Source organism: Oncorhynchus keta, chromosome 28 (assembly GCF_023373465.1).
Source record: "Oncorhynchus keta strain PuntledgeMale-10-30-2019 chromosome 28, Oket_V2, whole genome shotgun sequence".
In the NCBI taxonomy this organism is placed as follows: Eukaryota; Metazoa; Chordata; class Actinopteri; order Salmoniformes; family Salmonidae; genus Oncorhynchus; species Oncorhynchus keta.
In genome coordinates this window covers 72,139,260-72,153,200 of record NC_068448.1, presented here as the reverse complement: position 1 = coordinate 72,153,200, position 13,941 = coordinate 72,139,260, and the positions used below count along the sequence as shown (strand labels likewise).

At 41.7% G+C, this 13,941-nt stretch overlaps 1 protein-coding gene across 5 annotated transcripts in view; it reads right to left on the bottom strand.

The window, feature by feature from the left end:
- LOC118361197 (lethal(3)malignant brain tumor-like protein 4) overlaps positions 1-13,941 on the bottom strand; it is a 125,313-nt gene that overhangs the window by 84,668 nt on the left and 26,704 nt on the right. For all 5 annotated transcript variants that reach the window (XM_052483802.1, XM_052483804.1, XM_052483805.1 and 2 more), the window contains exon 10: positions 10,924-11,000. In XM_052483802.1, coding sequence (XP_052339762.1) covers positions 10,924-11,000 — 77 coding nt within the window. The remainder of the gene's footprint in view (positions 1-10,923; positions 11,001-13,941) is intronic.

Below are 13,941 nucleotides of genomic sequence, written 5' to 3'. Positions count from 1 at the left end.
CCATCCGTTCACCTACTCTGCGTCTCACAGAAAATCTCAAATTTGGACTCAGACAGATGATGTCCATTGCTCGTGTTTCTTAGCCCAAGCAAGTATCTTATTGTTATTATTGGTGTCCTTCAAGGGAAAGGGGGACACCTAGTCAGTTGTACAACTGAATGACGTCAACTGAAATGTGTCTTCCACATTTAACCCAACCCCTCTGAATCAGAGAGGTCCGGCGGGCTGCCTTTGAAATCAACATCCACGTCTTCGGCGCCCAGGAAACAGTGGGTTAACTGCCTTGATCAGGGGCAGAACAATTGATTTTTACCTTGTTAGCCTAAACCATTTGAATGTCTAGCTTTAAGTCTTACAACTAGGTTCTAATTCGAAAGTAACTGGTTCTGCAAGTCTACCGCCCTCCCTCCACAAATACATTTTTGTTTTATTTAACTAGGAAAGTCAGTTAAGAACAAATTCTTATTTACAATGATGGCCTACCGGGGAGCAGTGGGTTCCCTGCCTTGTTCAGGGGCAGAATGACTGATTTTTACCTAGTCAGCTCAGGGATTCAATCCAGCAACCTTTCGGTTTACTGGCCCAACGCTCTATCTACTAAGCTACCTGCCGCCCCAAGTAACTTTAGTTAACTATTTGTTAACTAGTCTCACTGACTTAATAGCTTATTTTTTTACTTCTGAGATGTTTGTCATAGGTGACTTTAACCTGTCCTGGGGAACCCAAGACTCAGTCGGTTTAAAGGATTTGTAATAAGCTAAACATGCCTCCGTTGATTACCAAACCCACACAACCAAATCTGAGGGACTCTAATAAATCAACATTAATTGACCATATCTTTACAAATACGCCAGAGAAATTTGTGGCTAGTGGTGTTTTCTCCCTGGATATTAGTGATCACTTTCTATTGTCTGCAAAACCATGTACAAGGAGAAAATATCAAAGAAATTGTGAACAAGCTGTTTTACCATTGCGATCTTAATGGTATCTTAGATATACCGGATTCTGACATGGCTCCAAATTCACTTTATTCATGTTTTTAACAACATTGCAGATTAGCATGGCTAAAAGTACTGACTCCGGCCGGGACTGGCAATCCTTCCGAGAATTGAGAAATCTGTGTAAAACTTGGAAGCTTTTCAAACATCTGATTATTATATTAACACTAGCTGACTATACACGAAATACATATAAATTCTGGAAAACTGTGAAATTATTAAAGGGTTGCACTTCCTCTACTCTTCCCTTACAAATTAATGTAGAGTCTGGCCCTATTACTGATAACATTGATATCATTAATTAATTTAAAATCAACATTTTATTTCTGCAGGCTGTCTCTTGGAAAGAACTCAAAAACCTACTCACTTTGACAATGTACTGGATGTTGCTGGGGGAATTATACTGAATAATTTTGAAAATGTCCATCAGGGATTTTCCTTTTGGCAATTTACAGACAATTAAGTCCTTGATATGTTGTTGGCATTAGACATGAAGAAATCTACAGGGGCCCACCATTTGGATCCACGTCAGCTCAAGTGTGTAGCATCCCTCATTGTGGGCCTAATAACCCACATGTTTCATTTAACATATCTACACTACCGTTCAAAGGTTTGGGGTCATTAGGAATGTCCTTGTTTTCCATGAAAACATACATGAAATGAGTTGCAAAATTAATAGGAAATATAGTCAAGACATTGACAAGGTTATAAATAATTATTTTTTAATTGAAATAATAAGTGTATCCTTCAAACTTTGCTTTTGTAAAATAATCCTCAATTTGCAGCAATTACAGCCTTGCAGACCTTTGGCATTCTAGTTGTTAACTTGTTGAGGTAATCTGAAGAGATTTCACCTCATGCTTCCTGAAGCACCTCCCACAAGTTGGATTGGCTTGCTGGGCACTTCTTACATACCACACGGTCAAGCTGCTCCCACAACAGCTCAATAGGGTTGAGATCCAGTGAATGTGCTGGCAACTCCATTATAGACAGAATACCAGCTGACTGCTTCTTCCCTAAATAGTTCTTGCATAGCTTGGAGCTGTGCTTTGGGTCATTGTCCTGTTGTATGAGGAAATTGGCGCCGTCCAAGGGGTATGGCATGGTGTTGCAAATAGGAGTGATAGTCTTCCTTCTTCAAAATCCCTTTTACCCTGTACACATCTCATACCATCACCAAAGCACCCCCAGACCATCACATTGCCTCCACCAGGCTTGACAGATGGCGTCAAGCATTGCTCCAGCACCTTTTAATTTTTTCTGCATCTCACGAATGTTCTTTGTGATCCGAACACCTCATACTTATATTAGTCTGTCCATAACACTTTTTTTTTCAAATCTCCTCTGTCCAGTGTCTGTGTAATTTTGCCCATCTTTATCTTTTCATTGGCCAGTCTGACATATGGCTTTTTCTTTGCAACTCTGCCTAGAAGGCCAGCATCCCGGAGTAGCCTCTTCACTGTTGACGTTGAGACTGGTGTTTTGCAGGTACTATTTAACGAAGCTGCCAGTTGAGGACTTGTGAAGCATCGGTTTCTCAAACTAGACACGAATGTACTTGTCCTTTTGCTCAGTTGTGCACCAGGGCCTACCACTCTTTCTATTCTATTTAGAGCCCGTTTGCGCTGTTCTGTGAATGGAGTAGTGAACAGCGTTGTACAAGATTTTCAGTTTCTTGGCAATTTATCGCATGGAATAGCCTTCAATTCTCAGAACAACAATAGACTGACGAGTTTCAGAAGAAAGTCCTTTGTTTCTGGACATTGAGCCCACAAATGCTGAAGCTAAAAATACTCAACTCAAAGGCCAGTTATATTGCATCTTTAATCAGCACAAGTTTCCAGCTGTGTTAACATAATTGCAAAAGGGTTTTCTAATTATCAAATAGATGATCCAAGTTTATGTCACGCCCTGGCCGTAGTTCTCTTTGTTTTCTTTATTATTTTGGTTAGGCCAGGGTGTGACATGGGTGATTTATTGTGTTTCGTCTTGTCTAGGGGTTTATTAGATTTATGGGGTTGTGTTCAGTATAGTTGTCTAGGTAAGTCTATGGTTGCCTAGAGTGGTTCTCAATCAGAGGGAAGTGGTTATCGTTGTCTCTGATTGGGAACCATATTTAGGCAGCCATATTCTTTGGGTATTCTGTGGGTGGTTGTCTCCTGTGTCCGTGTTTGTGCCACACGGGACTGTTTTCGGGTTTTTACGTTTTTGTAGTTATGTTCATGTTTGAGTTTTCCTATTAAAAACCATGGACACTTACCACGCTGTATTTTGGTCCTCCGATCCTACTCACCTCTCCTCTTCAGACGAAAAGGAGGAAATACCTTATAGTTTATCATTTTACAAAGGCTAAAAACGTGCCATTGGAACACGAGTGATAGTTGCTGATAATGGGCCTCTGTACGCCTACGTAGATATTAAAAATGTAAATCAGCCGTTTCCCGCTACAATAGTCATTTACAACATTAACAATGTCTACACTGTATTTCTGATCAATTGTGTTTTTTTTTAAATGGACAAAAAAAAAGTGCTTTTCTTTCAATAACAAGGACATTTCTAAGTGAACCAAACTTTTGAACGGTAGTGTGTGTGTGTGTGTGTGTGTATATATATATATATAGTGAGGAAATCAGTGCATGTGCTGCCACTAAGGCAGTTGATTGTTGTGATGTTGACAACTATCGTCCCATATCAATGCTTTCTTGTTTAGTTAAGATTTTTGAATCCTTGGTGAATGTTTTTTTTTGGTTGTTTAATCTGTGAACTGCATTTTGAATGTATATCAATCAGGGTTTAGACCACTGTACTATTACTGCAACACACAAGTTATAAATGATATTGGCAATGCCTTGGATGCTAAAATGAATAGTGCTGGCCTATTTCTAGTTTTGTCAAAAGCTTTTGATACAGCTGATCATTCTCTTATAGAGTAAGTTGTCTGTGTTAGGCCTTGGTTCTGATGCCTGTTTATGGTTTTAGAATGATCTTAGTGACAGAACTCAGGCTATTATGATAGACAGGGTTAAATGCACATTTCTTGAAGTGCTTAAAGGGGTACCCCGGTGTTGTGGAGCCGTTGTTGTTCACATTGTGTATAAATGACGTTGGAAATACTGTTCACACCTGTAACATTAATCTCTATGCAGATGACAGTTCTTTACTCCTGTGCCTCTTTAGTACAGCAGGCCATTGGTGACCTTTAGCGACCTTTAGCAGGATGTTGACTCGATGCAAAATATCTTACTGATCTTAAATTAATGTTAACTGCAAATAAAAGCAGGTTCTATGCTGTTCACTAGGTCTCGTGATGTTGACCCTGAGGACTTGCATGTTAGCACTTTAAATGGAGTCCAAGTTTCTCACTATAATTACTTGGGTGTGAAACACACATTGAAAACTTGACAAAGAAGCTGAGATCTGATATTGTCACAGTTTTCCTTAGGTGAAGTAGAGTCAGACCAAAATGCGGCGTGGCTATTGCGATCCATGTTTAATGAAACAAAGTAAACACGAATCAAATACAAAAACGTAACACGAAAACCAAAACAGCCTAATACTGGTGCAAAGTAACACAGAGACAGTAACAAGGACAATCACCCACCAACACACAGTGAAACCCAGGCAACCTAAGTATGATTCTCAATCAGAGACAACTAATGACACCTGCCTCTGATTGAGAACCATACTAGGCCGAAACATAGAAATAACCCAAAACATAGAAAAACAAACAGACTGCCCACCCAACTCACGCCCTGACCATACTAAATAATGACAAAACAAAGGAAATAAAGGTCAGAACGTGACAGATATAGATATATAGAAATAAATCCTGCCTCAGTTCTGAATACAGAAGGAAAATTGTTCAAAGAACACTTCTCTCTGTAATAGACTATGGTGACATTATTTATATGGGATGGTTTTAGGACTCATCATTATATTCTTTACTCTTCTGTCTGTAAGAAGAGAGCTGCACTCTTATTTATTTACAAAGCAGTCTTTCAGAAACTTCCTCCGCACATTACTTCATTGATTCATTTTTAGATGTACAAACGACCAAACCTGTTCTCGGGGATGGTTAACTCTAGAGATCCCTTTGGTCTCCACAGAATTAAGAACATCTGCTTTTAGTTTAATTGCCCCTTGTGTGGAACAATACACAGAATTCCTTGCAATGAGATATTACAATTATTGATTGGAAACTTTTGTTACAGAATGAGATTGCTTTTCTTAAATATGTTTAATGTTGTGTTTTATTTGTAAACATACTTTCTTGTTAGTTCTCATTGAGACTTACTGTTTAAATAAAAGGTTAAAAAAAATAAAAGTTTTCTGAGCAATTTTTTCTCCCCGCTTTGTCATTATGGGGTATTTGTGAGTAGATTGAAGTTGGAAATGTTTTTATTTAATCAATTTTAGAATAAGTCTGTAACGTAACAAAATCTGAATACTTTCTGAATACACCATGTATACACAGCACCAATCAAAAGTTTGGACACACCTACTCATTCAAGGGTTTTTCTTTATTTTTACTATTTTCTACATTGTAGAACAATAGTTACGGACGTCAAAACTATGAAATAACACATATGGAAACATATCTAACCAAAAAAGGGTTAAACAAACACAAATATTTTTTAGATTCTTCAAAGTAGCCACCCGTTGCCTTGATGACAACTTTGCACACTCTTGGCATTGTGTTTTATTACAAATGATGTAGTTGATGATCCCTGATAGACTGTTGGTATCTCCCAGCACCACATATACACCCCTAAAACTGCTATAGCTGAGCCAAGGACTATCGGGTCTGATAGGAGCTGAGAGAACGAGAGAGAGAGCGCTAGCAAAAAGCGAGAGAGAGAAACCTTATTTCAAATGGTAAATTAATGCTCTCTGCACAAGGCATGGATCAAATAGTTAAAATAATGTTTTACCCAACAGCTGTGGTAACAGAAACTATAATCTGTCTCTCCCCCCTCTTCACCCCTATTTCCCTCGCTCTTCCCATTCGCTGATCTGATGTATGATGATTGTGCTACAGAATCCATTTAACAGCACATCACCCCGCTCGCTTTTAACTGGAAAAACAGATGCAGTATTGCGACACACAGGAGAATGTTAGCCGAATGGCACAACCAAGTCGCCTATTAGATTGTAGAACAGGAGAGGGAAGGAGGGAGAAGAAAATTGAGAAATAGGAGAGCGAGTGAGCCCAGAGGGTTTTGATATCCTCTCAAATGCTTCAGACTTGGAATCCTCACATTTTTGTCATTTATCAAACACTCTTATCCAGAGCAAATTACAGTTTGTGCTTTCATCTTACGATAGCAAGGTGGGACAACCACATATCACAGGAAATATGTAATTTATAGAGGAAAAGTGTATCAGCAAAGTCAGAGCTAGAAAGGAGGTGTTGGATTCAGGTGCTTTCAGAAGATGGGCAGGGTCTGCTTTCCTATCTTCAGGGGGAAGCTGGTTTCACCATTGGGGTGCCAGGACAGAGAAGAGCTCGGACTGGACTGAGCGGAAGCTGCCCTCCCGTAGGGGTGGCAGGGCCAAGAGACCAAAGGTGGCAGAACGGAGTGCTGAGGTTGGGGTTTAGGGTTTGAGCATAGCCTGAAGGTAGGGAGGGCAGTTCCTCTTGCTGCACTGTTGGCAAGCGCCATGTTCTAGTAGTGGATGTGAACTTCAACTGGAAGCCAGTGGAGTGTGCAGAGGAGTAGGGTGACATGGGACAACTTGGGAATGTTGACCAGGTGGGCTGCAGCGTTCTGGTTAAGGTTCAGGGGTTTGATTGCACAAGCAGGGAGCCCAGCTAACAGCAATAGTCCAGACCGAAGATGACAAGGACCTGCACCGCTTCCTGTGTGAGGTAAGGTTGTACTCAATGGATGGTGTAGAGCATGAACCTGCAGGAGTGAGTCACTGCTTTGATGTTTGCAGAGAACGACAAGGTGTTGTCCAGGGCCGCACAAAGGTTCTTTGCACTCTGGGAGAGCGACACTGTGGAGTTGTCAACCATGATGGAGAGGTCTTTGAGCGAGCAGGCCTTCCCGGGGAGGTAGAGAATCTCCGTCTTGTTGAGGTGATGGGCCGACATCCAAGCTGAGGTATCTGCAAGGCACACAGAGATGCGTGCGTCACCTGGGTGTCAGAAGGGGGGGAAGGAGAAAAGTAGTTGAGTGTCATCCACATAGCAATGATAGGAGAGACCATGTGAGGATATGACAGAGCCAAGTGACTTCGTGTATAGAGAGAAGAGGAGAGGGCCTAGAACCGAGCACTAGGGGTACACCAGTAGTGAGAGTACGTGATGCAGACACAGATCCTCTCCTCGTCACCTGGTAGGAGCGGCCTGCCAGGTAGAACGCAATCCAAGAGTGTGTAGAGCCTGAGTCGCCCAGCCCTGAGAGCGTGCAGAGGATCTGATATTTCAGTGTCGAAGGCAGAGGATAGATCTTGCAGGATGAGAACAGAGGAAAGAGAGCCAGCTTTGACAGTGCGGAGAGCCTCTGCGTTACAGAGAAGCAAAGTCTCGGTTGAGTGACCCGTCTTGAAGCCTGACTGGTTAGGGTCAAGAAGATCATTCTGAGAGAGATAACAAGTGAGTTGATCAGAGACAGCACACTCAAGTGTTTTGGAAAGAAAAAAATGGGATACAGGTCTATAGTTTTTGACTTCAGATGAGTCGAGTGTTGGTTTCTTTTGGAGTCAGAGGTGACGCAGCCAGGGCTCAGGGATGAGTTGATGAGGAATTGGAGGAAGATCTCCAGAGAAGGTCTGGAAAAGGAAGGATGGGGTCGAGCGGACAGGTTGTCAGGCAGGCCAGACCTCACTAGCTGCATGGTTTCATATGGAGAGAGAGGAGAAAGAGGTCAATGCATAGGGTAGTTCTGTGTGACTGGGACCAGTGGACTCAATAGGCTGAGTGAATGCAAAACAGATTTCGTCAACCTTCTTTTTAAAGTGGTTGGCAAAGTCGCCCACAGAGAGGGAGAAGGGAGGGGTGTTTCCTGGGGCTAGAGGCAGAAGCTTGAAAGCTTCTTTTAGAGCGATAGAAAGTGGCTTTAGCAGCAGATACAGAGGAAGAGAAGTTAGAGAGGAGGAAGTGAATGATAACTTCCGGAGGACCAATTTTCCTCAGCTGCCCACAGCACTGTTCTGTAAGCTCGCAATGAGTCACTCAGCCACGGAGCAGGGGCGAGAGCCATAGGATGCGGAAAGGGAGGGGAGTACAGTTGAACAGGCATAATCAGAAGACAGGAGGAAGAAGGATTTAGCAGAAGAGAGAGAGGATAGAAGAGGAGAGAGGAGTTGGAGAGAGAGAGCGAGCGAGCGCTTTGCAATACGCTTTTAATGTTTATGTCGTAAACACAATAAGACATTAAAGCCACACAAAGTGAAATTCTCTACACCTCCTATACCTTTGTCAAATTTAACGTTACCCCGACAACTTTAACATATCATCGTAGCTAGATGCTGACTGCAGATGAGAAACTTTTAAATGATTGACACCATCTAGACTGACAGGAGAGCTGGTTTTATGTAAGTCTAGAGAAGAATATGAAAATATGAAGCTGGGCTTGTCGAAGCGGTCAATGGATCAAACCATTACAAATCATGAGATTAAAGCAGGGCTTGGGTCTATGTAGCCTATGTACAGTAGTATCAACTGAAAGGGAAGTGGAGGTGAATGCTGACAGGTGCAGTAAATAATATAGGAGTTTTCTAAATGTAAACATTTTTGACTGTCAATTGAATGCTTTAAAAAATAACTCATTGTGATATAACTTAACATTACTAAGTTACGTGCTGTGATGTAGTGTTCCATCATGCTATATCAACAAAAACAACAATTGTGAAGTAAATGTTAAGATGTTTTATGCATTGAAGGGCATGTACAGTATACTATGTACTGTATTACTAAAGAACAGCTATGATTAGGGGCAGAAGGTAGCCTAGTGGTTAGAGTGTTGGGCCAGTAACCGAAAGGCTGCTAGATCAAATCCCCGAGCTGACAAGGTAAAAATCTGTCGTTCTGTCCCTGAACAAGGCAGTTAATTAACCCACTGTTCCTAGGCAGTCATTGTAAATAAGAAATTGTTCTTAACTGACTTGCCTAGTTAAATAAAGGTTCAATAATAATAATTAAGTGCCTCATTTTAGGATGATGCAGTTTGAAGAGACAAAAATCTAATATTTTGGCATAAATCTGACTCGAATGTGTTTTTTTCCTGCAGTCTGAACATGGAATCAGGTATTTTAAGGCACATTTCAAACCACCTTTGAAATCAGATACAAATCTGATTCATAGCCATGCAAGTTGTTTCTAAACAGTCAAATCTGATTTTTTTTTGCCATTTTGGTTTTTACACTGTTATTTGGCATTTCTTGTTGCTTGCTAGCTACTCTGTTAACAGTTTTGACAAGAACATGTGGGAGCTAGCTATCCTGTTAATTGTTTTCAAACAAATGAGTGAATATGCTAGAAAGATCAACAGCTAGTGGACTGCTGTGGCTGGCTAGCGAGCTAGTGGACTGCTGTGGCTGGCTGGCTAGCTAGCTAGTGGACTGCTGTGGCTGGCTGGCTAGCTAGCTAGTGGACTGCTGTGGCTGGCTAGCTAGCTAGTGGACTGCTGTGACTGGCTAGCTAGCTAGTGGACTGCTGTGACTGGCTAGCTAGTGGACTGCTGTGACTGGCTAGCTGGTGGACTGCTGTGACTGGCTAGCTAGCTAGTGGACTGCTGTGACTGGCTAGCTAGCTAGTGGACTGCTGTGACTGGCTAGCTGCTGGGACTGCTGTGACTGGCTAGCTAGTGGACTGCTGTGACTGGCTAGCTAGCTAGTGGACTGCTGTGACTGGCTAGCTAGCTAGTGGACTGCTGTGACTGGCTAGCTAGTGGACTGCTGTGACTGGCTAGCTGGTGGACTGCTGTAGCTAGCCAAAAAGGACTTGTTTTGAAAGTTGGATCATCTTATCCTTTGAGGCTTTAAAAGTGTTCTTACCACTATGATTTTGAACATTCAAAACAAATGGGAAATGTCCATGACAGGCATTATTGTCACCGTAGCTTGCTACAGAACTGAGTGATAGGAAGCACAAGTACCACCACCAATCAGTCTAGATCACTGCACACACACCCCTCATTACTATGACAACTAGTGTAGCCTTGTTAGCACATGACTGCTGTCTGAACACACACAATTTGGTCACTGTTTGTACAGTCAGTATTCCAAAATGGATCCCTGCCCGTTTCGCTATAAAGCTAAGGGATGGGGCTGGAGAAATGTAACCCAGCTCAAATTCAAACAGAGCTAAGGACTGACCATCCATGATATCAAATGTATAGTTTTAACCATGTTTTGAGGCTATAGTGTTTGTTTACATACATACATATTTTGGGTTATGTTGGGGTACATCAGATGAACTAAGCTCATAAGGCATTTATAAGTAAAATTCTTCAAGAATCAATGGGCATATATAATTATGTCCAAAAATGGACGCAGCAACCAAGAATTCTAGCTTTAAATAAGTAGGGGTTGGAAGGGGACAGTACCAGCAAATTAGAGGGGAAATGAAATTGATTGCTTGAGTATTGGGGCAGCAGGGTAGCCTAGTGGTTAGAGCGTTGGACTTGTAACGAAAGGTTGCAAGATCGAATCCCCGAGCTGACAATGTAAAAATCTACTGTTCTGCCCCTGAACAAGGCAGTTAAACCCACTTATCATAGGCCATCATTGAAAATAAAATGTTGTTCTAAACTGACTTGCCTAGTTAGATAAAGGTCAAATAAATCAATATAAATATGGGGACTAAAGTAAGGAATGACTAAAGTAGGCCTTTTTGACAGACATTAGCCACACCGCATCCAAAGTGACTTTCACACAACATGTATACAGTATTGTATCTACTGGGCAAGCTACTCACCCTGAGGTGCAGTGAGAGGTCGTCCGTGGTCCTGGCACCAGCCCACTGGGTGGATGTGAGGGCTGCTGGCATCACACCTAAAATGCACATCACACTATAACTCTAAATTGGTTTCTTATTGATTTTGAATTTAATGTAATATCTATTACTGTTCTGTACTTTGTCATGTATTTGTACATTTATGTGGACCCCAGGAAGAGTAGCTGCTGAATGTACAGTATCTAATGGACCCCAGGAAGAGTAGCTGCTGAATGTACAGTATCTAATGGACCCCAGAAAGAGTCCCAACAAAATAAACCAAACACACTACTAAACCACAGCATACAGTACATTATCTTCCTACATACACACACTTCCTCAACTAAACACACACACATATTTCAATCCTCCTGGGGAAGCACATAACAATAACCTCAACATGCAATTTGCATTTAAAATACAAAGTTTGTGACCGGGAGAATATTGCAATGGGGCTCCGACGAGAGGTTCTGGGAATGGATTCTCAATCCTTGTAACCCGTGCGGTTATTAAATATTAGCTATAGCGATGTTTCTGTGCAACTTTGACGTTCAATTTTCTCTCAAGATTGCCAAACAATTTGGTATGTTGATGTAGTGCCCATCGGTTATGAATCTTTCCACTTCTGTGTTGAGAAGTCGTGTTTTTACAGTCGGTTCCTGATTTTACCCCCCTAGTCGATTGACGCACTGGTGCATAATAAATCAAATAAAATACGAATAAAAATCACCATCACAATCTGTCAGTTTAAGCTCGAGATATGTTCTTTCATTTTATTTTTTGCATTGGATGCGTCTCTATCCACCACATCCGCCGATATCGCACTTCCACAAAGGTCTGCGATATCGGCGGATGCGGTGGACTGTAGCACCCCATGAAAAAAAAAATCTGCTGTTTTTTTGTAGAATGAATCAACTTTTAATAGTGCCGTGGGCCTTTACTAGTCCTGTATTACAGGACCAATATAGCCGTCTGTAGCACGGGTTACATTGTGAGGGTGGAGAGACATGCATCTTTGTTCCAGCTAAACTTGAACAGGACAGTAGGCCTAACTACCTTTTGTTTTAAAAAAATAAAACGCTTTATCGTCACCAGATAGGTGCAGTGAAATGTGTTGTTCTAATGAAGATCTACGACAGCAGTATTAGACTGAAAGATAAGGTCATTTCATCAAACTTGAGAGGCTCCCGCGCTTATCAATTGCTCATTCAACATATTGGTTGCTACTTCCCTCAAACCAATTTGAACCGTTTCCCTTCCTAACTGATTTACATTCCCTGAGGTCAACCAGAAATGTTTCCTTGGCCAAATATTCCCAGATTTTCAAATACAAAAAGGCCACACGTGATGCCATACGTTTTTTATCATGTAGGCTACACTGTCCTGCAAAATCATCCTGTTGTCCCACATTTGGGTATTTTAAAATGTGGTCACTCGGTTTGACCTACAAACTATTATGACCACTCTATGGAAAGGGGAGACTATCAGGTTTTGCTCTATGACCCCAACAAGTGTCACTGGACTCGTCTGACGGTAACCGATACTGGGTTTAAAAAATGTATGAAGGTAGATTTGTGCCGACCCAAAAACAAGGGGTTCAATGCGTTTCTCTGGGCTACAGTAACAAAGGCTAAATATTTAATGAAATACTTGTTTTATTTTTTTTTATACCTAAAGGGGTCAAAACATTCCAAATCAAATCGCAGAATGAGCCATAGTATGAAGATCTTAAAACAATTCCATGTCAGCTTAGAAACAGCTTAGAAACCAACGACTTAATTCTTCAAAGTATAAAAAGCACCAAAAACAACTAACCATGAGCCTTAGCGTTTCTACCACCACAAAAACAGACCCTGGGTCTGTTCTAAAGTGACTGGAAAATTTGGTCAGATGCACCTGTGACAGTGCTATTGAGTGCCATTTTGTGTTTGCGAACAGATCTCATGGTTTATTTTAGGTCTGTGTCTGATAACTTAGCTAGCTAACAGAAATTGGAATGCAACATCACACCTAACCAACAACCGCCATGTTTCTCAATTTCAAAGGAAAGATTCCATTGGTCACGTGACGTGTATATGCTCTGTGATTGGACAATACAGAGCACAACGCTGTATGGGATAAGTTTACACCCCAACTCTGGTATGCATCCTAACTCTGGAATGTACACAGTCTTGTTGACTTTTCTTTCAAATATCACAGTTCTTTAAATGCGATTACTAATCTTTTGAATTAATGCTTCATCCAGGAGATTTTTGTACCGAGTCAATGTTTGGAACACCGCAACCAGCATGTTGTTGAAATGTGTATGCTAAAAATGAGTGGGTGTGTCAGTTCCGGAACCATAACTGCGAAAAGAGGGGCGGGCCCATCTGAGAGAGGGGGGCGGGCCGGCTAGATTAACATCTACACACATGCAATCACACAACAAGTGCAATTCCATTAGATTTCTGTGTGCTTTGAAATGATACAGCAGCGGTGCGATTCTGCTGAATAGCCCAGTTGCACAGAGTGAAGGCTTGCCTGACTGCTGTCCCTTGGGCACTATAATTTGACCAAGAATTCCACAAATCCCCTTTGGTGAGCGTAGCGGAGTGGCTGAGAGAGTGAATCTGTGTGCGGGGAATGTGTGTGCGTATGTGTGTGTATGTGTGAGAATAACCAATCATGGGGTGCACCGAGTGAACGATTTCCAGATTGCTGTCCCTTGGGCACTATAATTTGACCAAGAATCCCATACATGCTCTCTGGTGAGTGTAATGGACTGGCTGAGAGTGAATCTGTGTGCGTGTGTGTGTACATGCAAGTGTGTTGTGCTTGTGTGCAAGTAAACTGTGAGTGTAGGTGTACATCTGGGTGCGTGTGAATGCAATGAGCTGTGGCGAACTCATGCTTTCTGTGAGGCAAGGAGGCTAGGAAGCTAGCAGATACTCCTCTTGGAAAGTCTCCGTAAGACATGAAAAAAGGAGGGGAAAAAGGACAAATAAAATAACCACTGCAAAA